This window comes from Oncorhynchus mykiss, chromosome 12 (genome assembly GCF_057628025.1).
Source record: "Oncorhynchus mykiss isolate SJ-2025 chromosome 12, ASM5762802v1, whole genome shotgun sequence".
NCBI lineage: Eukaryota > Metazoa > Chordata > Actinopteri > Salmoniformes > Salmonidae > Oncorhynchus > Oncorhynchus mykiss.
Window position 1 is genome coordinate 4,919,878 of NC_143033.1, and position 24,853 is coordinate 4,944,730.

At 45.1% G+C, this 24,853-nt stretch overlaps 2 protein-coding genes across 2 annotated transcripts in view; one reads left to right on the top strand and one right to left on the bottom strand.

The window, feature by feature from the left end:
* Positions 1 to 1,829: 1,829 nt before the first annotated feature.
* rnf170 (ring finger protein 170) lies at positions 1,830 to 14,227 on the bottom strand. The gene is made up of 7 exons (XM_036936766.2): positions 14,148 to 14,227; positions 13,438 to 13,604; positions 13,160 to 13,238; positions 12,814 to 12,925; positions 7,953 to 8,026; positions 7,599 to 7,730; positions 1,830 to 3,529 (listed from the first exon to the last, which is right to left on the bottom strand). The coding sequence occupies exons 2-7, from the start codon at positions 13,578 to 13,580 to the stop codon at positions 3,260 to 3,262; spliced, it is 810 nt and encodes a 269-aa protein (XP_036792661.2). The 5' UTR covers positions 13,581 to 13,604; positions 14,148 to 14,227; the 3' UTR covers positions 1,830 to 3,259.
* A 250-nt stretch (positions 14,228 to 14,477) lies between these two features.
* Positions 14,478 to 24,853, top strand: part of hook3 (hook microtubule tethering protein 3) — a 61,735-nt gene continuing 51,359 nt past the window's right edge. Inside the window, exon 1 of the mRNA XM_090191567.1 lies at positions 14,478 to 15,051. Within this exon, the coding sequence (XP_090047693.1) occupies positions 14,995 to 15,051 (57 nt within the window). The 5' untranslated portion in view covers positions 14,478 to 14,994. The remainder of the gene's footprint in view (positions 15,052 to 24,853) is intronic.

Genomic DNA, 24,853 nt, shown 5'->3' on the forward strand with positions numbered 1-24,853 from the left:
ACATCACTAGTGCCATTTCATAAGAACCAGTAAACTCATAGCCTGGTACAAGATCTATTCGTGCCTTCATGCCACGCATTGTCATGCCAAACAACAAGGCAGAAACAGACTGGTACCCCAGGCTAGAATCCTCATGAACCATTGTTCAACCTAATTCATAATTAAATATGTCAGGACAAATGCCCAGACACTAGTTTTATCTCTCTGCCAGAACTTCTCACGTCAACCATGAACCCGAGGTTTGCCCAGGGCCACAAACAAACTCAGCAAAACAAATATATAAACATTCCTTTTTCAGGACCGTGTCTTTCAAAGATAATTCGTAAAAATACAAAATGACTTCACAGATCTTCATTGTAAAAGGTTTAAACATGCTTGTTCAATGAACCATAAACAATTAATGAACATGCACCTGCGGAACGGTCGTTAAGACGATAACACCAAAGGAAGATGCCCAGGGTCACTGCTCATTGGCGTGCATGTGCCGTAGGCATGCTGCAAGGAGGCATCTGGACTGCAGATGTGGCCAGGGAAATAAATTGCAATGTCCCAACTGTGAGACGCCTACAGGGAGACAGGACGGACAACTGATCGTCCTCGCAGTGGCAGACCAAGTGTAACAATACCTGCACAGGATCGGTACATCCGAACATCATACCTGCGGGACAGGTGCAGGATGGCAGTTGTTGCCATTCTGTACCTGATGGAGGGAGTAAACAATCCCTCCATCAGTGCTCAGACTGTCCGCAATAGGCTGAGAGAGGCTGGACTGAGGGCTTGTAGGCCTGTTGTAAGGCAGGTTCTCACCAGACATCACCGGCAACAACATCGCTGGACCAGACAGGACTGGCAAAAATCACGTTCTGTGCGTGATTTCCTGCAAGACAGGATTGTCAGTGTTGTGCCTGGCCAGTGAAGAGCCCGGATCCCAATCCCATTGAGCACATCTGAGAGCTGTTGGATCAGAGGGTGAGGGCTTGGGCCATTCCCCCCAGAAATGTCCGGGAACCTGCAGGTGCCTTGGTGGAAGAGTGAGGTAACATCTCACAGTAAGAACTGGCAAATCTGGTGCAGTCCATGAGGAGGAGATGCACTGCAGTACTTAATGCAGCTGGTGGCCACACCAGATACTGACTGTTACTTTTGATTTTGACCCCCCTTTGTTCAGGGACACATTATTCCATTTCTGTTAGTCACATGTCTGTGGAACTTGTTCAGTTTATGTCTCAGTTGTTGAATCTTTTTATGTTCATACAAATATTTACACAAGTTTGATGAAAATAAACGCATTTGACAGTGAGACAACATTTTTTTTGCTGAGTTTATTAACTTGAAATCCAATGACATGAGGTATGTGTTTGTGTGGGGGGGGGGGGGGGTCTGGGGTTGGAACTCAATAGGAATGCCAGGGGGGGTCTGGGGTTGGAACGCAATAGGAATGCCGGGGGGGGTCTGGGGTTGGAACTCAATAGGAATGCCAGGAGGGGGGGGAGTCTGGGGCTGGAACTCAATAGGAATGCCAGGGGGGGGGGGGGGGGGGAGTCTGGGGTTGGAACTCAATAGGAATGCCAGGGGGGGGGAGTCTGGGGTTGGAACTCAATAGGAATGCCAGGGGGGGGGGGGGAGTCTGGGGTTGGAACTCAATAGGAATGCCGGGGGGGGGGAGTCTGTGGTTGGAACTCAATAGGAATGCCAGGGGGGGGGGGGGGGGGGGGGGAGTCTGGGGTTGGAACTCAATAGGAATGCCAGGGGGGGGGGGGGGGGGAGGGAGTCTGGGGTTGGAACTCAATAGGAATGTGGGTTGTAGCGTTTAAAAAAAAAAAATGTTCTTACATTTCTTGAAGTCTAGCCCTTAAACTAAAATAGACGCAATCATTTTAATCTGTAACAAATGTCATTATTTTTGTTAACATAAGTCCACGGTTTTCTTTCCTCATTAATAATAATAATAATAATAATAATAATAATAATAAATATTATTTCACATTATTAATCCTTACACATAAGATGATGAGATAACAGTCTCTTTTTACATGCCACAGTCATGCTACAGGGTATTTATACAAAGACTAGATGGAATCCAGCAGCAGCTTGGTAATTAGCCAATTCCTAAAATAATAATACAAATCATTTAAAAAACACACACACTTTCAGATTCAAAATATTACATCTCAACTGATAAAACAAGCAGACATTATGACTTGTCTGAATATTAACTTTAGGACTCTCAACCTTTTGATGCCAGCAGACACATTAACTAGTCCCCACTCTTTTGCATGGTGGAACTCCCAGTCCAAAGAAACAGACACGGAGCACCCTCCTCACCGAGGGCCTTTGACCTGAAACTAATCGATTATAGGACACGGGTCCTGGCATTGTGTCTAATATAGTCCTGAACAATCCATTTCTGTGCAGTCGAGCGGACAATGAAGTTTGAATTGAATGGGGGTCCACCACCTCTCTTCATCACCCTGCCAGTCTCTGGGTCACCACCTCTCTTCCACCTCTCTTCATCACCCTGCCAGTCTCTGGGTCACCACCTCTCTTCATCACCCTGCCAGTCTCTGGGTCCACCACCTCTCTCCATCACCCTGCCAGTCTCTGGGTCCACCACCTCTCTTCATCACCCTGCCAGTCTCTGGGTCACCAACTCTCTTCATCACCCTGCCAGTCTCTGGGTCACCACCTCTCTCCATCACCCTGCCAGTCTCTGGGTCACCACCTCTCTCCATCACCCTGCCAGTCTCTGGGTCACCACCTCTCTTCATCACCCTGCCAGTCTCTGGGTCACCACCTCTCTTCATCACCCTGCCAGTCTCTGGGTCACCACCTCTCTCCATCCCCCTGCCAGTCTCTGGGTCACCACCTCTCTCCATCACCCTGCCAGTCTCTGGGTCACCACCTCTCTTCCACCTCTCTTCATCACCCTGCCAGTCTCTGGGTCACCACCTCTCTTCATCACCCTGCCAGTCTCTGGGTCACCACCTCTCTCCATCCCCCTGCCAGTCTCTGGGTCACCACCTCTCTCCATCACCCTGCCAGTCTCTGGGTCACCACCTCTCTTCACCACCTCTCTTCATCACCCTGCCAGTCTCTGGGTCACCACCTCTCTCCATCACCCTGCCAGTCTCTGGGTCACCACCTCTCTCCATCACCCTGCCAGTCTCTGGGTCACCACCTCTCTCCATCACCCTGCCAGTCTCTGGGTCACCACCTCTCTCCATCACCCTGCCAGTCTCTGGGTCACCACCTCTCTCCATCACCCTGCCAGTCTCTGGGTCACCACCTCTCTATACATGATAGAGATATAGATGAACAGAAGCAAGATGATGAAGAAGTCATCCAGGAAGCCTAGAACACCGAACAGAGCCTCGGGGATGAAGTCCAGAGGGGAGATCAGGTAGGTCAGAGCCCCGATCAGACACAGCAGGACACGGATCCGGAACATCCAGAACAGGCCCCCTACGGAGAACATCTCCCTGAAGAGGTGGCGTAGCAACGTGGGGACGTCACGCAGCCGGTCCATCAGCTGACAGCAGGGAGAGCAGTGGAGTTAAACATGTTTGTGTTTAAGCAGTAACATATAGCCTGGTCCCAGATCTGTTTGTGCTGTCTTGCCAACTCCTATGGTCATTACCTAGCCTGGTCCCAGATCTGTTTGTGCTGTCTTGCCAACTCCTATGGTCATTGCCTAGCCTGGTTCCAGATCTGTTTGTGCTGTCTTGCCAACTCCTATGGTCATTACCTAGCCTGGTCCCAGATCTGTTTGTGCTGTCTTGCCAACTCCTATGGTCATTACCTAGCCTGGTCCCAGATCTGTTTGTGCAGTCTTGCCAACTCCTATGGTCATTACCTAGCCTGGTCCCAGATCTGTTTGTGCTGTCTTGCCAACTCCTATGGTCATTACCTAGCCTGGTCCCAGATCTGTTTGTGCTGTCTTGCCAACTCCTATGGTCATTCCCTAGCCTGGTCCCAGATCTGTTTGTGCTGTCTTGCCAACTCCTATGGTCATTACCTAGCCTGGTCCCAGATCTGTTTGTGCTGTCTTGCCAACTCCTATGGTCATTACCTAGCCTGGTCCCAGATCTGTTTGTGCTGTCTTGCCAACTCCTATGATCATTACCTAGCCTGGTCCCAGATCTGTTTGTGTTGTCTTGCCAACTCCTATGGTCATTACCTAGCCTGGTCCCAGATCTGTTTGTGCTGTCTTGCCAACTCCTATGATCATTACCTAGCCTGGTCCCAGATCTGTTTGTGTTGTCTTGCCAACTCCTATGGTCATTACCTAGCCTGGTCCCAGATCTGTTTGTGCTGTCTTGCCAACTCCAATGATCATTACCTAGCCTGGTCCCAGATCTGTTTGTGCTGTCTTGCCAACTCCTATGGTCATTACCTAGCCTGGTCCCAGATCTGTTTGTGCTGTCTTGCCAACTCCTATGATCATTACCTAGCCTGGTCCCAGATCTGTTTGTGTTGTCTTGCCAACTCCTATGGTCATTACCTAGCCTGGTCCCAGATCTGTTTGTGCTGTCTTGCCAACTCCTATGGTCATTGCCTAGCCTGGTCCCAGATCTGTTTGTGCTGTCTTGCCAACTCCTATGATCATTACCTAGCCTGGTCCCAGATCTGTTTGTGCTGTCTTGCCAACTCCTATGGTCATTACCTAGCCTGGTCCCAGATCTGTTTGTGCTGTCTTGCCAACTCCTATGGTCGTTACCTAGCCTGGTCCCAGATCTGTTTGTGCAGTTTTGCCAACTCCAATGGTCATTACCTAGCTTGGTCCCAGATCTGTTTGTGCTGTCTTGCCAACTCCTATGATCATTACCTAGCGTGGTCCCAGATCTGTTTGTGCAGTCTTGCCAACTCCTATGATCATTACCTAGCCTGGTCCCAGATCTGTTTGTGCAGTCTTGCCAACTCCTATGATCATTACCTAGCCTGGTCCCAGATCTGTTTGTGCTGTCTTGCCAACTCCTATGGTCATTACCTAGCCTGGTCCCAGATCTGTTTGTGCTGTCTTGCCAACTGCTATGGTCATTACCTAGCCTGGTCCCAGATCTGTTTGTGCAGTCTTGCCAACTCCTATGATCATTACCTAGCCTGGTCCCAGATCTGTTTGTGCAGTCTTGCCAACTCCTATGATCATTACCTAGCCTGGTCCCAGATCTGTTTGTGCAGTCTTGCCAACTCCTATGATCATTACCTAGCCTGGTCCCAGATCTGTTTGTGCTGTCTTGCCAACTCCTATGGTCATTACCTAGCCTGGTCCCAGATCTGTTTGTGCTGTCTTGCCAACTCCTATGGTCATTGCCTAGCCTGGTTCCAGATCTGTTTGTGCTGTCTTGCCAACTCCTATGGTCATTACCTAGCCTGGTCCCAGATCTGTTTGTGCTGTCTTGCCAACTCCTATGGTCATTACCTAGCCTGGTCCCAGATCTGTTTGTGCAGTCTTGCCAACTCCTATGGTCATTACCTAGCCTGGTCCCAGATCTGTTTGTGCTGTCTTGCCAACTCCTATGGTCATTACCTAGCCTGGTCCCAGATCTGTTTGTGCTGTCTTGCCAACTCCTATGGTCATTCCCTAGCCTGGTCCCAGATCTGTTTGTGCTGTCTTGCCAACTCCTATGGTCATTACCTAGCCTGGTCCCAGATCTGTTTGTGCTGTCTTGCCAACTCCTATGGTCATTACCTAGCCTGGTCCCAGATCTGTTTGTGCTGTCTTGCCAACTCCTATGATCATTACCTAGCCTGGTCCCAGATCTGTTTGTGTTGTCTTGCCAACTCCTATGGTCATTACCTAGCCTGGTCCCAGATCTGTTTGTGTTGTCTTGCCAACTCCTATGGTCATTACCTAGCCTGGTCCCAGATCTGTTTGTGCTGTCTTGCCAACTCCAATGATCATTACCTAGCCTGGTCCCAGATCTGTTTGTGCTGTCTTGCCAACTCCTATGGTCATTACCTAGCCTGGTCCCAGATCTGTTTGTGCTGTCTTGCCAACTCCTATGATCATTACCTAGCCTGGTCCCAGATCTGTTTGTGTTGTCTTGCCAACTCCTATGGTCATTACCTAGCCTGGTCCCAGATCTGTTTGTGCTGTCTTGCCAACTCCTATGGTCATTGCCTAGCCTGGTCCCAGATCTGTTTGTGCTGTCTTGCCAACTCCTATGATCATTACCTAGCCTGGTCCCAGATCTGTTTGTGCTGTCTTGCCAACTCCTATGGTCATTACCTAGCCTGGTCCCAGATCTGTTTGTGCTGTCTTGCCAACTCCTATGGTCGTTACCTAGCCTGGTCCCAGATCTGTTTGTGCAGTTTTGCCAACTCCAATGGTCATTACCTAGCTTGGTCCCAGATCTGTTTGTGCTGTCTTGCCAACTCCTATGATCATTACCTAGCGTGGTCCCAGATCTGTTTGTGCAGTCTTGCCAACTCCTATGATCATTACCTAGCCTGGTCCCAGATCTGTTTGTGCAGTCTTGCCAACTCCTATGATCATTACCTAGCCTGGTCCCAGATCTGTTTGTGCTGTCTTGCCAACTCCTATGGTCATTACCTAGCCTGGTCCCAGATCTGTTTGTGCTGTCTTGCCAACTGCTATGGTCATTACCTAGCCTGGTCCCAGATCTGTTTGTGCAGTCTTGCCAACTCCTATGATCATTACCTAGCCTGGTCCCAGATCTGTTTGTGCAGTCTTGCCAACTCCTATGATCATTACCTAGCCTGGTCCCAGATCTGTTTGTGCAGTCTTGCCAACTCCTATGATCATTACCTAGCCTGGTCCCAGATCTGTTTGTGCTGTCTTGCCAACTCCTATGGTCATTACCTAGCCTGGTCCCAGATCTGTTTGTGCTGTCTTGCCAACTGCTATGGTCATTACCTAGCCTGGTCCCAGATCTGTTTGTGCAGTCTTGCCAACTCCTATGATCATTACCTAGCCTGGTCCCAGATCTGTTTGTGCTGTCTTGCCAACTCCTATGGTCATTACCTAGCCTGGTCCCAGATCTGTTTGTGCAGTCTTGCCAACTCCTATGGTCATTACCTAGCCTGGTCCCAGATCTGTTTGTGCCGTCTTGCCAACTCCTATGGTCATTACCTAGCCTGGTCCCAGATCTGTTTGTGCCGTCTTGCCAACTCCTATGGTCATTACCTAGCCTGGTCCCAGATCTGTTTGTGCTGTCTTGCCAACTCCTATGGTCATTACCTAGCCTGATCCCAGATCTGTTTGTGCAGTCTTGCCAACTCCTATGGTCATTACCTAGCCTGGTCCCAGATCTGTTTGTGCAGTCTTGCCAACTCCTATGGTCATTACCTAGCCTGGTCCCAGATCTGTTTGTGCCGTCTTGCCAACTCCTATGGTCATTGGTACGTAAATACAGTTTAGTGAGATGGTAAATCATATCTGGGACCAGGCTACCGTAACCATAGTAATGGTTAATTATGACATCACGGCACAGAATGGGGAGTGAGTGACTATGATTTTAATTTAATGAATAAAATCAGTTTGCAATTTGGTATAGACTCTCTCTCAGTCTATCCAGTGATAACAATTCTCTCTAAGTGCATGAGAGAAAATACTCAACGTGACAAATTAAACTCACAGATCTGGGTTGTCCGGAGAACCTGCGGTTGTAGTCGCCGAGATCCCGGAGGATGAGGAGCGGTTCAACCGTTCCATCCTGTACCTGCTGAGGGGACACTTGTTCGTGGAAGAGCGGGAACAACAGGGTCACCTGTTCACATAGGAGAGAAATGTATGGTGAGAACAACTGCGCTACAACCCATCTGTTGGAACTGCTATTTTTTTTTATTTCAGCATCCAAAAGAGAAACACAAAAGAATAGTAAAAGGTACTGTTTTGTTTTCAACAATGTGTGGATCAATTGTATTACTAAGTGTGTGTGATAATACATGTGTTGAAAGTAGGGAAAGTTGGAGGCAGCATTTAGTCTCACCATTTGTCTGCAGATGGGACAATTGATCGCACCGAACCATGTCCCATATCTCCAATACGCAATTATACAAGAACCTACAAGAAATAAAGGAAAACTTGATCAAATCCAGATGGATCTATCCAATAGCTTAATCATTCAATAGTTGGCCTGGTTCTAATTCCTTGTTCGTATGGCCTAGAGCAGGGCTGTCCAAGCATGTCCCCGGAGAGTTACCCTCCTGTAGGTTTTCCTTTCAACCCCAGTTGTAACTAACCTGGTTCAGGTTATCAACCAGATAATTATTAGAATCAGGTGTGCTAGAATAGGGTTGGAGTGAAAACCTACAGGATGGTATCTCTCCGGGAACACGGTTGGAGTTAAAACCTACATGATGGTAGCTCTCCAGGAACAGGGTTGGAGTTAAAACCTACAGGATGGTATCTCTCCAGGAACAGGGTTGGAGTTAAAACCTACATGATGGTAGCTCTCCAGGAACAGGGTTGGAGAGGCCTGGCCTAGAGTATGTGAGCAGAGTTGAGAGGTCAGAAACCCCTTGCTCATGGAGCTCTGCTTGCACACTGCGGTCCACGTCCTTTCCAACCTCTCCAGGAAAAAAAAAATGTTATTTTTGTTTATTTGACCAGGCAAGTCAGTTAAGAACAAATTCTTATTTACAATGACGGCCTACCCCAGCCAAACCCTCCCCTAACCCGGACGACGCTGGGCCAATTGTGCGCTGCCCTATGGGACTTCCGATCATGGCCGGTTGTGATACAGCCGGGATCGAACCAGGGTCTGTAGTGACCCCTCTAGCACTGAGATGCAGTGCCTTTAGACCGCTGGGGCAATCAGGAGCTATATATATATATATAAAATCACAACTTAACCAACACCCATCGATTTTTGTGATGAACCTACATGAACCTACCATTTGGTTTGAAAACAAATTATTGAAACAAACTCATTTGAATGAAAATTATGTTAATTAACACCAGGAAAAGGTTACTGTGAGCACTCATGATTATAAAAAAAAAAAAATCTAATTTATAATTGGACTATTTTGCATGTTATTTTTACATTAAATTTGTGCTACATATCAGTTTGCAAACAACGTAAAATAAAAAAATTGAACAAATTCCTTTAGTTAATAAAGCCGGTCCAAAATGCAGGTGTTTGGTACAGACCGGATGTGTACCAAACTCACTAAAAGTGGCAGTAATAAAGCCTCTCTTGAAAAAGCCAAACCTTGACCAAGAAAATATCGGCCTATATTGAATCTTCCATTCCTCTCAAAAATTTTAGAAAAGGCTGTTGCGCAACAACTCACTGCCTTCCTGAAGACAAACAATGTATACGAAATGCTTCAGTCTGGTTTTAGACCCCATCATAGCACTGAGACGGCACTTGTGAAGGTGGTAAATTACATTTTAATGGCATTGGACCGAGGCTCTGCATCTGTCCTCGTGCTCCTAGACCTTAGTACTGCTTTTGATACCATCGATCACCACATTCTTTTGGAGAGATTGGAAACCCAAATTGGTCTACACGGACAAGTTCTGGCCTGGTTTAGATCTTATCTGTCGGAAAGATATCAGTTTGTCTCTGTGAATGGTTTGTCCTCTGACAAATCAACTGTAAATTTCGGTGTTCCTCAAGGTTCTGTTTTAGGACCACTATTGTTTTCACTATATATATTTTACCTCTTGGGGATGTCATTCGAAAACATAATGTTAATTTTTACTGCTATGCGGATGACACACGCTGTACATTTCAATGAAACATGGTGAAGCCCCAAAATTGCCCTTGCTAGAAGCATGTGTTTCAGACATAAGGAAGTGGATGGCTGCAAACTTTCTACTTTTAAACTCGGACAAAACAGAGATGCTTGTTCTAGGTCCCAAGAAACAAAGAGATCTTCTGTTGAATCTGACAATTAATCTTAATGGTTGTACAGTCGTCTCAAATAAAACTGTGAAGGACCTCGGCGTTACTCTGGACCCTGATCTCTCTTTTGAAGAACATATCAAGACCATTTCAAGGACAGCTTTTTTCCATCTACGTAACATTGCAAAAATCTGAAACTTTCTGTCCAAAAATGATGCAGAAAAATTAATCCATGCTTTTGTCACTTCTAGGTTAGACTACTGCAACGCTCTACTTTCCGGCTACCCGGATAAAGCACTAAATAAACTTCAGTTAGTGCTAAATACGGCTGCTAGAATCCTGACTAGAACCAACAAATTTGATCATATTACTCCAGTGCCATCCTCTCTACATTGGCTTCCTGTCAAAGCAAGGGCTCATTTCAAGGTTTTACTGCTAACCTACAAAGCATTACATGGGCTTGCTCCTACCTATCTCTCTGATTTGGTCCTGCCGTACATACCTACACGTACGCTACGGTCACAAGACGCAGGCCTCCTAATTGTCCCTAGAATTTCTAAGCAAACAGCTGGAGGCAGGGCTTTCTCCTATAGAGCTCCATTTTTATGAAACGGTCTGCCTACCCATGTCAGAGACGTAAACTCGGTCTCAACCTTTAAGTCTCTACTGAAGACTCATCTCTTCAGTGGGTCATATGATTGAGTGTAGTCTGACCCAGGAGTGGGAAGGTGAACGGAAAGGCTCTAGAGCAACGAACCGCCCTTGCTGTCTCTGCCTGGCCGGTTCCCCTCTTTCCACTGGGATTCTCTGCCTCTAACCCTATTACAGGGGCTGAGTCACTGGCTTACTGGGGCTCTCTCATGCCGTCCCTGGAGGGGGTGCGTCACCTGAGTGGGTTGATTCACTGATGTGGTCATCCTGTCTGGGTTGGCACCCCCCCCCCCCCCCCCCCCCCTGGGTTGTGCCGTGGCGGAGGTCTTTGTGGGCTATACTCGGCCTTGTCTCAGGATGGTAAGTTGGTGGTTGAAGATATCCCTCTAGTGGTGTGGGGGCTGTGCTTTGGCAAAGTGGGTGGGGTTATATCCTTCCTGTTTGGCCCTGTCCGGGGGTGTCCTCGGATGGGGCCACAGTGTCTTCTGACCCATCCTGTCTCAGCCTCCAGTATTTATGCTGCAGTAGTTTATGTGTCGGGGGGCTAGGGTCAGTTTGTTATATCTGGAGTACTTCTCCTGTCCTATTCGGTGTCCTGTGTGAATCTAAGTGTGCGTTCTCTAATTCTCTCCTTTCTCTCTCTCTCTCTCTCGGAGGACCTGAGCCCTAGGACCATGCCCCAGGACTACCTGACATGATGACTCCTTGCTGTCCCCAGTCCACCTGACCGTGCTGCTGCTCCAGTTTAAACTGTTCTGCCTTATTATTTTCGACCATGCTGGTCATTTATGAATTTTTGAACATCTTGGCCATGTTCTGTTATAATCTCCACCCGGCACAGCCAGAAGAGGACTGGCCACCCCAGATAGCCTGGTTCCTCTCTAGGTTTCTTCCTAGGTTTTGGCCTTTCTAGGGAGTTTTTCCTAGCCACCGTGCTTCTACACCTGCATTGCTTGCTGTTTGGGGTTTTAGGCTGGGTTTCTGTACAGCACTTTGAGATATCAGCTGATGTACGAAGGGCTATATAAATAAATTTGATTTGATTTGAGCCTAGCTCAGTGCTTTCTGTGGTGGAGGAGGGGCAGCCAGCGAAAACAGAGTAATTTTCTCTAGTTGCGCCGTGATTGGCTCAGTGTCACTCATGGGAGGATGAATGAAAGAACAGCTATTTCCATGGTAAAATGTTATGGGATACATTTATCCATTGTTTTTGATTGCAGGCCACTCTGGTAGGCCTACATTATGATCAAAAAGCCACAGTAGCCTACTCGTCCACTGTTAAAACTGTAACTTAAAGCAGGTACAGCCTCAGTGTTCACAGTAAAACTGTAACTTAAAGCAGGTACAGCATCAGAGTTCAAAGACTTTGAACTACTCCCCTCTGGGCGCAGGTATAGGGCACCCCTCAGCAGGAAAAACACAACTAGACAATCATTTGTGCCAGGTGTGATATCCCTCCTAAATAGCTTGGGCGTATGTTCCTATCGACTCGGTTCCTATAGACTCAGTAAGGCCAGCAGGCTAATGTTCCTATAGACTCAGTAAGGCCAGCAGGCTAATGTTCCTATAGACTCAGTAAGGACAGCAGGCTAATGTTCCTATAGACTCAGTAAGGACAGCAGGCTAATGTTCCTATAGACTCAGTAAGGACAGCAGGCTAATGTTCCTATAGACTCAGTAAGGACAGCAGGCTAATGTTCCTATAGACTCAGTAAGACCAGCAGGCTAATGTTCCTATAGACTCAGTAAGACCAGCAGGCTAATGTTCCTATAGACTCAGTAAGGACAGCAGGCTAATGTTCCTATAGACTCAGTAAGGACAGCAGGCTAATGTTCCTATAGACTCAGTAAGACCAGCAGGCTAATGTTCCTATAGACTCAGTAAGACCAGCAGGCTAATGTTCCTATAGACTCAGTAAGACCAGCAGGCTAATGTTCCTATAGACTCAGTAAGACCAGCAGGCTAATGTTCCTATAGACTCAGTAAGACCAGCAGGCTAATGTTCCTATAGACTCAGTAAGGCCAGCAGGGTAGTCTCTTTTTATTGGTATGTAACTGTTATGAAAGTTGTATTGTCAATTTTGTTTAGTTATTTAAACGCCACTTTAAACGTGTACATGACACTGCAACAACATTTCCCCATGGGGACAAAGTCAGTAAAGTAAAGTGCTCCTGAAGTGAGCGCTACTGGAGTAAAACTGGAGCGGGCGAAGAGGCCGACCTCCAGCCTTTGGAAATCTCGCTCCAGTCAAATTGGGCGCCCTCCTCGCTCCGCTCACACACTCTGCTATGGACCCTGGTTCTGATTCCTTGTTTCTATCAGTCGAGTGCGACAGCCACACTTACCACAGAAGAGGTGGCCACAGTTGGTTTCCACAGGCAGCACGGCCTGCTGTAGACACACTGGACAGGTCATGTCTGTATAGAACTGTCGCCTGGGTTCGGCTGGTTCAGCTTCCTGAGGGACAGAGAAAGCCAGGGATGTGGTATGATACTTTCATGGATGAGAACCTAATGAGATACAATACCAGGGTCCGGTTCATTAGGACACACACAATATAAAAACGTTTTGAAATGGATTAAACTAGTCTGGATAGTCCCTCTTTGTATCAGTACATTGTCTTCCATTTGGTGCCTAATGAACATGACCCAGAAAGTACAAAGGAACAGTTACAGAGGCAGATGTTCACACCTGAGATTCGGACTGTAGCTGTTGCCGAACGGCACGGACATGTTCCTGGTTCTCTGGGTGGATGTTATACTGCTCATTTCTGCAGGTAGAGATGTGTAGAATAAATAAATAAAAAACATTCAGGTTCAGATACACGCCAACTACAACATTCATTGGTATATCAGTTGAAAACAAAATACATGTTTGATTTAAGTAATTCACTTTTTTTTATATAATTGGTTACAAAAAAAACATCACAACACCATTTATTCCCATAAGAATGTCAAGAATTACTAGACCTGCAGAGCAGAGTTACCAGTCCACACAGGAACGTGACACTGAGAACGACCACAAACAAGACCGGGTTGCTGACTCCTTCTATGAGTGAGTCTTCATCTTGCAGCAAATAGTCCACCTCGCCACATTCATTGTTTCCATCCATTCCACTTAATCATATCCTATAGAACTGGTTTAGAACAGAGAGAGTAAATATGAGTCACTTCCAGCCCAAACTCCCCCAATCTAGCTAGCTATAGTGAGGTAACGTTTCTATTGTGTTATTGACTGTATGTTTGTTTATGTGTAACTCTGTGTTGTTGTTTGTGTCGCACTGCTTTGCTTTATCTTGGCCAGGTCGCAGTTGAAAATGAGAACTTGTTCTAAACTAGCCTACCTGGTTAAATAAAGGTGAAATAAATAAATAAAATACGTTTTTTAAAAACCGTTACTATTAGCTAGCCACAGAACGCAGAGCCAGAGTTTATAGATAAATATGACTTAGGCTATATCTGTCGTACTACTAAACTATAGCCAATGCAGATAATAAGAACGAAAAGGGGCTATATAAAGTCAGGTATGTTCATGTTTACAAGCTAAATGTATCACCCTATCCATTGGGTTTCCACTAGAAAGCAAAGCCACGAAGTCAACACTTGAAAATAAAAATGTGTTTTTTGGTCATAATTAAGGTTAGGCTAAATGTTAGCAGTATGCTGAAGGTTATGGTTACCTGTCCATTGCACTGAAGTACAATAAGAAAGATCCATTGGAATTGACTGCTCCACTTCCGCATTCTTAGAAAGGTCTTTTTCCAGCCTTCCTCTAAATGGCGTCCCAATTACTGCCTGCTCTAAATTCAACCTAATATATTTATTCACATTTTCATGGAATAAATCAGTCAATATTTTTTTGTACTTCTTCACATATGCTTATGATTATTTTGATTTCTTTAGAGGTATTCTGGACTAACTAACGTTGATAAAGATGGTTGATCCTAGTCAGGCTCGATGTTTCCCCGAATTCAGAGTGGTATCTTTTTTTGGTTTGCAGTAGATAACACAGCCACAAAGTCAACATTTGTTATATCATAATAAAAATTAAAAAATGTCTGAAAACAAAAATGAGCTTTTTGGTCTTAATTAAGGGTAAGGCTTATCAACGTGGTTAATGTTAGGTTTAAAATCTGATTTTAAGAAGATAAATTGTAGAAATAGGCAGAGTAGAGGACTTTGTGGCCGGGGTAACTAGTGACGACCATCCCAGCTGGTTGGAAAAAGCTTGACAGAAGGGGTGACCGACCGGTAGATGTGTCTTAACGTCTCTGTTTATGATTAAATAACATTTACTTTTGACGTTGTATGCATTAATGCAAGTGAAAACAGCGTGGGACCGTATCCGTCCTGTCGGGAAAACCAATCAGTTAGCTTTTTACAAATAATAATTCCTCGTTTTGGTTATCCAGTTGATCAAACGTGTCAGTCTTGTTGATTTTTTTTTTATCTCGATAGCTGGCTGGCCATTTTCAGATAAAGAAGGGCGATCAACGTGGATTAACTGGACCTGTTACCTACAGTACGATGAGTACCTTGGATTCTGTGGATCGAGTTGAACTGTGCGAGAGCCTTTTGACATGGGTACGTATACATTGATTATCTCGGTTTGATGAACGCTTGTAGACGAAATGTAGCTTTAGCTAGCGCTAAAATCGAGTCTACCAAACCTAGGAAAGTTATGGTAGCCAACGCGTTACCTATATATATATATATATATATATATATATATATATATATATATACACACACAACTCTTGTCTGGTTGTTAAAATACTGATAACTGATTACTAACGTTAACTAATTGTCTATTCTAGTTAAGGTAACAAGCATAGTTAAACTGCTGGCTATATGACTACTGCTTGAGGATGATGACAGAGTTTAAAACGCTGTCATCAAACTCTGTCATCGTCCTCAAGCAGTAGTCATATAGCCAGCTGTTTAACTATGTTAAGTACCTTATTAACAAGGGTAGACGATTAGCTATCAGGATTTCTAACAACCAGACAAGATAAAACTCTAGTAGCTAGTTTACATAAGTTAATCAGAGATGTTGAAGGATACCCCCCCCCCCCCCCCCCATGGATAGACAAGTGGACACATCAATACTGTACATGTGTTCTTCTCTAAGGAGCCCTCTTCTAAAATTGTCCTGAGATTCTGTCTCACTCAATCATGAATTTCCTAACAGCAGGTTGTCATGTGGCTAATTACTAAAAATGTAATGTTTAATTGATAAGGAAGTTGACAGAGACCTTGTTTTCTATTTGACCTTCTGTCCAGCTATCATAACAAACAGTTGTATTGTCAATTTAGTTTTGTTATCATAACAAAAAGGTTGAAGCATACTGGCCACAAAAACAGTGAGCGGGCCCAGATGTGTCATAGGGATGAATAGACAGACACAGGTCTATTGAAAGTTCCCGGTGTTGTGTTGAAAGTTGTTGAGTTAACCAATTGTGTGGCCTGATATGGCTTGGTTAGCTAGTTTAAATTTTTATTCGGACGAAGCAGGTACAAAGCCGAGGTAAAAGGTACAACACTGCTCAAAAAAAATTATCATAAAAAAAAAAAAAAAAAACACATCCTCTTCTGAGTCGTCGTGGCTGGGGTCATCTGTCCCTGAGATTGGACATTGAGCACACTGTGACACTGTGATGTCTCTTGATATTGGGGTGTTTTCAGATGCTTCTACCGCACCATCAATCCTAAACTGATCATGATGATTGGGTGTGTTTTTATTTATTCCATTAAATAGCTAAGTAAAAACTTTTTTTAAAAGCATTGTATGTTACTGGTCCAAAGCTAGTGAGCCACAGACAGTAGTTCAAATGCATTCATATTGACAAGATAAACCTTAACTGGCGGGCTATGTCTTTTAAAGAAAGATAATAGAACTAGTTGCTCCTGCTCCTTTCTCTGGAAATAATATGGTTGGCTCACATTCCTCAAATAGCTGTTAGCATTGATGCTAAAAAGATACTGAAGCAGGCCACCACTCACACAGTCAACAAGAGAACGTTGTTTTCCTCTGTCAGCAAGCGTTGCATCACACTTGCAAGCATACACAGGCCATGTCGCTGAAGCCTGAACCCTGGAAAGTGTGGGTTTACTCAAGTATTCTCTAAAATTTCTCCTCTGCAGGAAACTGGTGTCAAGGGGACTGGGCCTATGCCATTGTTTTGAGCACACTCATACCAAGTTGTATTTTCCTTATTGGGACAACTGGGAAATAATGGACAGTAATTAAACTATTTAATCTCCCTAAATGAACTGCAGTCTGTTGTTCTGAATTATTATTATTATTATTTTAATTTTTTTTGTTGAATTTGTACCCCCTTTTTTCGTGGTATCCAATTGTTGTAGTAGCTACTATCTTGTCTCATTGCTACAACTCCCGTACGGGCTCGGGAGAGACGAAGGCTGAATGTCATGCGTCCTCCGATACACAACCCAACCAAGCCGCACTGCTTCTTTAACACAGCGCGCATCCAACCCGGAAGCCAGCCGCACCAATGTGTCGGAGGCTACACCGTGCACCTGGCAACCTTGGCTAGCGCGCACTGCGCCCGGCCCGCCGCAGGAGTCCGCTGGTGCGCGATGAGACAAGGACATCCCTACCGACCAAGCCCTCCCTAACCCGGACGACGCTAGGCCAATTGTGCGTCGCCCCACGGACCTCCCGGTCGCGGCCGGTTACGACAGAGCCTGGGCGCGAACCCAGGGACTCTGATGGCACAGCTGGCGCTGCAGTACAGCATCCACTGCGCCACCCGGGAGGCCTGTTCTGAATTATTATTAAAAGGGGTTGAGCAGCAATGCTGGATGAAATCCTATTGTATTTGTTGCCGTTCGTTATCAGGTGTTCAAGCAGCGAAGCTGGTGAAACCTTGTTGCTGTTCGTTATTAGGTGTTCCAGCAGCGAAGCTGGTGAAACCTTGTTGCTGTTCGTTATTAGGTGTTCAAGCAGCGAAGCTGGTGAAACCTTGTTGCTGTTCGTTATTAGGTGTTCAAGCAGCGAAGCTGGTGAAACCTTGTTGCTGTTCGTTATTAGGTGTTCAAGCAGCGAAGCTGGTGAAACCTTGTTGCCGTTCGTTATTAGGTGTTCAAGCAGCGAAGCTGGTGAAACCTTGTTGCCGTTCGTTATTAGGTGTTCAAGCAGCGAAGCTGGTGAAACCTTGTTGCTGTTCGTTATCAGGTGTTCAAGCAGCGAAGCTGGTGAAACCTTGTTGCTGTTCGTTATTAGGTGTTCAAGCAGCGAAGCTGGTGAAACCTTGTTGCCGTTCGTTATTAGGTGTTCAAGCAGCGAAGCTGGTGAAACCTTGTTGCCGTTCGTTATTAGGTGTTCAAGCAGCGAAGCTGGTAAAACCCTATTGTATTTGTTGCTGTTCGTTATTATTCTATAGTCCTCAATCAACTCCTTTGGCTTGTTGAGGGAGACCTTGTTGTCCTGACAACACACTGCCAGGTCTTTGACATCCTCCTTATAGGCTGTCTCATCGTCATCGGTGATCAGGCCTACCACTCTCGTGTCGTCTGCAAACGTAATGATGGTGTTGAAGTCATGCGTGGCCACGCAGTTGTGGTTGAACAGGGCGTTCAGGAGGGGACTAAGCACGCACCCCTGAGGGGCCCCTGTTCTGAGGGTCAGCGTAGCAGATGGGTTGTTGCCTACCCTCACCACCTGGGGTGGCCCGTCAGAAGGTCAAGGATCCAGTTGCAGATTCTAACAAAGGTGATTCTAACATTAAACAAAAGTCTCCAACTTGACCTATTGTTTGCCCTTCCAACTGGACTTATTAAAGCTGATGGTCAAATGCCGACCCTTAACTCTTGGGAGGTAATCTGTTATCGTGACTGCTGTATATACAATGCATTTTCCCTCGACAATCTACACATAATACCCCATAATGACAAAGCGAAAACAGGTTTCTAGAAATGGCACATTTATTAAAAATTAAAACCTTATTTACATAAGTATTCAGAGCCTTTGCTATGCGACTTGAAATTGAGCTCAGGTGCTCTTTCCCTTGATCATCCTTGAGATGTTTCTACAACTTGGAGTCCACCTGTGGTAAATTCAATTGATTGGACATGATTCGGAAAGGCGTACGTACACCTGTCTAAATAAGGTCCCACAGTTGAGAGAGCAAAAATCAAACCATGAGGTCGGAGGAATTGTCAGTAGAGCTGCGAGACAGGATTGTGTCGAGGCACAGATCTAGGGGAGGTGAAAACCTGAGAAAAATCCATCCAGGAAGGGGGATTATTTTATGTTTGTAGTTTTCTATTGAATGCCATTACAGTATCCATTGACTTAGGACTCAAATTGCACATCCTATGGCTTCCACTAGATGTCAACAGTCTTTAGAAATGGTTTCAGGCTTGTATTCTGAAAAATAAGGGAGTAAGACCACTCGGAATGAGTGGACATTGCAGTGTCCCAGAGCTTTTTCATGCGCGCGACTGAGAGCGCGCCTTTTTTGTTAACCTTTTATATTGACGATGTTATTGTCCGGTTGAAATATTGATTATTATGACTAAAAACAACCTGAGGATTGATTATAAACATCGTTTGAAATGTTTCTACGAAATTTACGGATACGATTTGGATTTTTCCAAGAGGCTCCCACGCTGAGGTCTGTCCAACGCTGGTCCGACCAAGCTGACTCCACACTCCAAGACTGCTTCCATCACGTGGACTGGGAGATGTTTCGTATTGCGTCAGATAACAACATTGACGAATACGCTGATTCGGTGTGCGAGTTCATTAGAACTTGCGTTGAAGATGTCGTTCCCATAGCAACGATTAAAACATTCCCTAACCAGAAACCGTGGATTGATGGCAGCATTCGTGTGAAACTGAAAGCGCGAACCACTGCTTTTAATCAGGGCAAGGTGTCTGGTAACATGACCGAATACAAACAGTGCAGCTATTCCCTCCGCAAGGCTATCAAACAAGCTAAGCGCCAGTACAGAGACAAAGTAGAATCTCAATTCAACGGCTCAGACACAAGAGGCATGTGGCAGGGTCTACAGTCAATCACGGACTACAGGAAGAAATCCAGCCCAGTCACGGACCAGGATGTCTTGCTCCCAGGCAGACTAAATAACTTTTTTGCCCGCTTTGAGGACAATACAGTGCCACTGACACGGCCTGCAACGAAAACATGCGGTCTCTCCTTCACTGCAGCCGAGGTGAGTAAGACATTTAAACGTGTTAACCCTCGCAAGGCTGCAGGCCCAGAGGGCATCCCCAGCCGCGCCCTCAGAGCATGCGCAGACCAGCTGGCCGGTGTGTTTACGGACATATTCAATCAATCCCTATACCAGTCTGCTGTTCCCACATGCTTCAAGAGGGCCACCATTGTTCCTGTTCCCAAGAAAGCTAAGGTAACTGAGCTAAACGACTACCGCCCCGTAGCACTCACATCCGTCATCATGAAGTGCTTTGAGAGACTAGTCAAGGACCATATCACCTCCACCCTACCTGACACCCTAGACCCACTCCAATTTGCTTACCGCCCAAATAGGTCCACAGACGATGCAATCTCAACCACACTGCACACTGCCCTAACCCATCTGGACAAGAGGAATACCTATGTGAGAATGCTGTTCATCGACTACAGCTCGGCATTCAACACCATAGTACCCTCCAAGCTCGTCATCAAGCTCGAGACCCTGGGTCTCGACCCCGCCCTGTGCAACTGGGTACTGGACTTCCTGACGGGCCGCCCCCAGGTGGTGAGGGTAGGCAACAACATCTCCTCTCCGCTGATCCTCAACACTGGGGCCCCACAAGGGTGCGTTCTGAGCCCTCTCCTGTACTCCCTGTTCACCCACGACTGCGTGGCCACGCACGCCTCCAACTCAATCATCAAGTTTGCGGACGACACAACAGTGGTAGGCTTGATTACCAACAACGATGAGACGGCCTACAGGGAGGAGGTGAGGGCCCTCGGAGTGTGGTGTCAGGAAAATAACCTCACACTCAACGTCAACAAAACTAAGGAGATGATTGTGGACTTCAGGAAACAGCAGAGGGAACACCCCCCTATCCACATCGATGGAACAGTAGTGGAGAGGGTAGCAAGTTTTAAGTTCCTCGGCATACACATCACAGACAAACTGAATTGGTCCACTCACACAGACAGCATCGTGAAGAAGGCGCAGCAGCGCCTCTTCAACCTCAGGAGGCTGAAGAAATTCGGCTTGTCACCAAAAGCACTCACAAACTTCTACAGATACACAATCGAGAGCATCCTGGCGGGCTGTATCACCGCCTGGTATGGCAACTGCACCGCCCTCAACCGTAAGGCTCTCCAGAGGGTAGTGAGGTCTGCACAACGCATCACCGGGGGCAAACTACCTGCCCTCCAGGACACCTACACCACCCGATGTCACAGGAAGGCCATAAAGATCATCAAGGACATCAACCACCCGAGCCACTGCCTGTTCACCCCGCTATCATCCAGAAGGCGAGGTCAGTACAGGTGCATCAAAGCTGGGACCGAGAGACTGAAAAACAGCTTCTATCTCAAGGCCATCAGACTGTTAAACAGCCACCACTAACACTGACACTGACTCAACTCCAGCCACTTTAATAATGGGAATTGATGGGAAATGACGTAAATATATCACTAGCCACTTTAAACAATGCTACCTTATATAAATGTTACTTACCCTACATTATTCATCTCATATGCATACGTATATACTGTACTCTATATCATCGACGGTATCCTTATGTAATACATGTATCACTAGCCACTTTATACTATACTATGCCACTTTGTTTACATACTCATCTCATTTGTACATACTGTACTCGATACCATCTACTGTATCTTGCCTATGCTGCTCTGTACCATCACTCATTCATATATCCTTATGTACATATTCTTTATCCCCTTACACTGTGTACAAGACAGTAGTTTTGGAATTGTTAGTTAGATTACTTGTTATTACTGCATTGTCGGAACTAGAAGCACAAGCATTTCGCTACACTCGCACTAACATCTGCTAACCATGTGTATGTGACAAATAAAATTTGATTTGATTTGATTTTTTCGTCTGCCTGTTGTGACTGCGTTTGAGCCTGTGGATTACTGAACAAAACGGGGGTCTTTGGATATAAACATGGACTTTATCGAACAAAATGAACATTTATTGAGTAAATGGGAGTCTTGTGAGTGCAACCATATGAAGATCATCAAAGGTAAGTGCTTAATTTTATCGCTATTTCTGACTTTTGTTACTCCTCTACTTGGCTGCTAACTGTTTGAAATGATTTGTCTGCTGGGCGCTGTTCTCAGATAATCTCATGGTATGCTTTCGCCGTAAAGCCTTTTTGAAATCTGACACCGTGGTTGGATTAACAAGAAGTTCATCTTTAAACCAATGTATAACACTTGTATGTTTTATGAATTTTTATAATTAGTATTTCTGTTTTTTTTAATTTAGTGCTCTGCAATTTCACAGGATGTTGGCCAGGTGGGATGCTAGTGAGGTTAACTAACATTTTTATATCAATGTTCCTGTGTTTCCCAAGAGACCATTCTCTTAATATCAAATAGAATTTACCCAGAACTGTGTTACATGTTCTCAATATTTTAAGATACTAATGTTGTATACTGTGAAACGCTACCTACAGCACTAGTGTTATTGAGAGATAAACATGGTAATGCTTTCACTGATTGCACATAAATATTAACATTGTTCCTACATGGTGTGCTTGCTTTGTTATCCAACTTATCTTGTCCTTTGTGTCATCCTGTGAACCCCGTTCATTGCTGCTTGCAGCTATATTTTTTGGTAACATTTTCCCTGGGAGTTCCACCCATCCGCTCCACCCATCTGTTTCCTTTCATTTAGAATTGTGTGTGGATGTGGAGGATTTCCTCATTTTAGCTTTCTCTCAGATGACAGTGAGGCTCTGCCTAGTGCAGCTCATTTAGAGGTGAGGAGAACTAAACATACTACAAACAGATGTGAAAAATGGAAACTGAATTAAAACAAAAAGAGATCAGTCATTTTCAAACAACTGAAACAGACAATATGTCTGTTTAAAATCGAGCTCCTTGAGTGCCAAGGCCAGGGGTTTAGAGGTTATACAATAATCTGAATAAGATTAGCAGATGAATTAGGATTTGATCGGAGTACGTTAACATAAGAATGCGGATGGGCCTTGTTCCAATCTATGTTTCTTGGAGAGGATATTGCTTATAGGGTGGTTGGGGTCTCCTATGCTGACTATTATTGTCTGGCTCACCCTCGGCCTCTGCAGCATGCGAGGGCAAAAAAATGTAAAACCCCACACCAATTTTGTCAACATGTACTCTAATGGGTTGTCTAACGAGCTGGCGGTCACTCATCACCTCCATGCTAATCCACGGTAGGGTTTCTGTTAGCCAGCAATTGCCGGCTTTTGGCTGATAATGAAAAGCTGTTAAAACTGATAGAAGCTGATAGAAGCTGATAAAACTGACCTGAAGAAGAAAAAATCCCAGTGGTTTTATTCACTGACGTAAATACCAGTCAATGTAAATAAAATTGACTGTCATATTTCAGTATATTGGCTAATTTGCATAATGTAATAAAACTAACACAACTAAACTAAACTTTTCAGGACCCTGTCTTTCAATGATAAATTGTAAAACTCCAAATAACTTCACAGATCTTCATTTGTAAAGGGTTTAAACACTGTTTCTCATGCTTGTTCAATGAACCATAAACAATTAATGAACATGCACTTGTGGAACGGTCGTTGAGACACTAACAGCTTACAGACGGTAGGCAGTTAAGGTCACAGTTATGAAAACTTAGGACACTAAAGAGGCCTTTCTACTGACTCTGGAAAAACACCAAAAGAAAGATGCCCAGGGTTCCTACTCATCTGTATGAACGTGCCTTAGGCATGCTGCAAGGAGGCATCTGGACTGCAGATGTGGCTAGAGCAATAAATTGCAATGTCTGTGTACATTGGAATGGAGCACAGAAAATACAGGAACTGGAGGGGTCGAACTGGAATGGAGCAGAGAAAAGACAGGAACTGGAATGGAGCAGAGAAAAGACAGGAACTGGAATGGAATGGAGCAGAGAAAAGACAGGAACTGGAATGGAATGGAGCAGAGAAAAGACAGGAACTGGAATGGAATGGAGCAGAGAAAAGACAGGAGCTGGAATGGAATGGAGCAGAGAAAAGACAGGAGCTGGAATGGAATGGAGCAGAGAAAAGACAGGAGCAGGAATGGAATGGAGCAGAGAAAAGACAGGAGCTGGAGGGGTGGAACTGGGCAAGAAGAACTGAGACCCATATCAGAGTCAGGGCATGACCATGACCAGGACCAGACCGCTTTCAAGGGCAGCCAAGCAACTCTGTATCTGACAGTGTCATGCTTCATCACTTACACTCACCTGCAATTTGAATAGTCTGTCACTGACTTTTGACTTTACCAGGGGTATTCGGCCTACCTGTTTGGGGCCTTTATGTTCCACTGGGGTCATTCCACTTCAAAAAGCACAAAAAATAGAATTTTGTCCCAGTCTGATTTGTTTTGAAATGGCTTCTGTGGTTAGTTACCGATATGATTATAATTCCTGAAACATTATTTTGTTTAAATATAATTTGATCACTGAGAAATTATTAGTCTAGGAACTGATTGCACCCAAATTGGCCATTTTGAAATTATAGGATTCAGATAGTATTCAATGAATATAGTACCCAACATCCGATTTGGACCAAACTTCTTCCTACCAATGAGTGAGACATGAGGAACCCCCCCCCCCCCACACACACAATTTGTTGTTGTTGTTGTTGTTGTTAAAAGTCACCCATGGACCCCTCCATTACAACCCCAACAAGCAGTATACAGTATCAGTTCGAGCTGGGCGATTAAATTGCCTGAATTGATGCGATAACAATAAATAGAACATTAAGTTTATAACCAATGTTCACCATATTATTTTTTAAATTATCATTTGAACTACTACTACTACCAATACTACACTACTACTACTACCGCTACTACTACCGCTACTACTACCACTACTACTACCACTACTGCTACTACTTCTAGTACTACTACTACTGCTACAATTACTACTACTGCTACTACTGCTACTACAACTACTACTACTACTACTGCTACTATTACTACTACTGCTACTATTGCTGCTACTACTACTGCTACTACTACTATTACTACTTCTAGTACTCCTACTATTACTAGTACTGCTACTACTACTACTACTACTACTACTAGAAGTAGTTTGATGGTTCTATCCATCAATTGTCCCATTAACAATCACCCATATTAGCAGACATTTACTGGGTCTCCTCCTCTACCTGATAACACTGGGTCTCCTCCTCTACCTGATAACACTG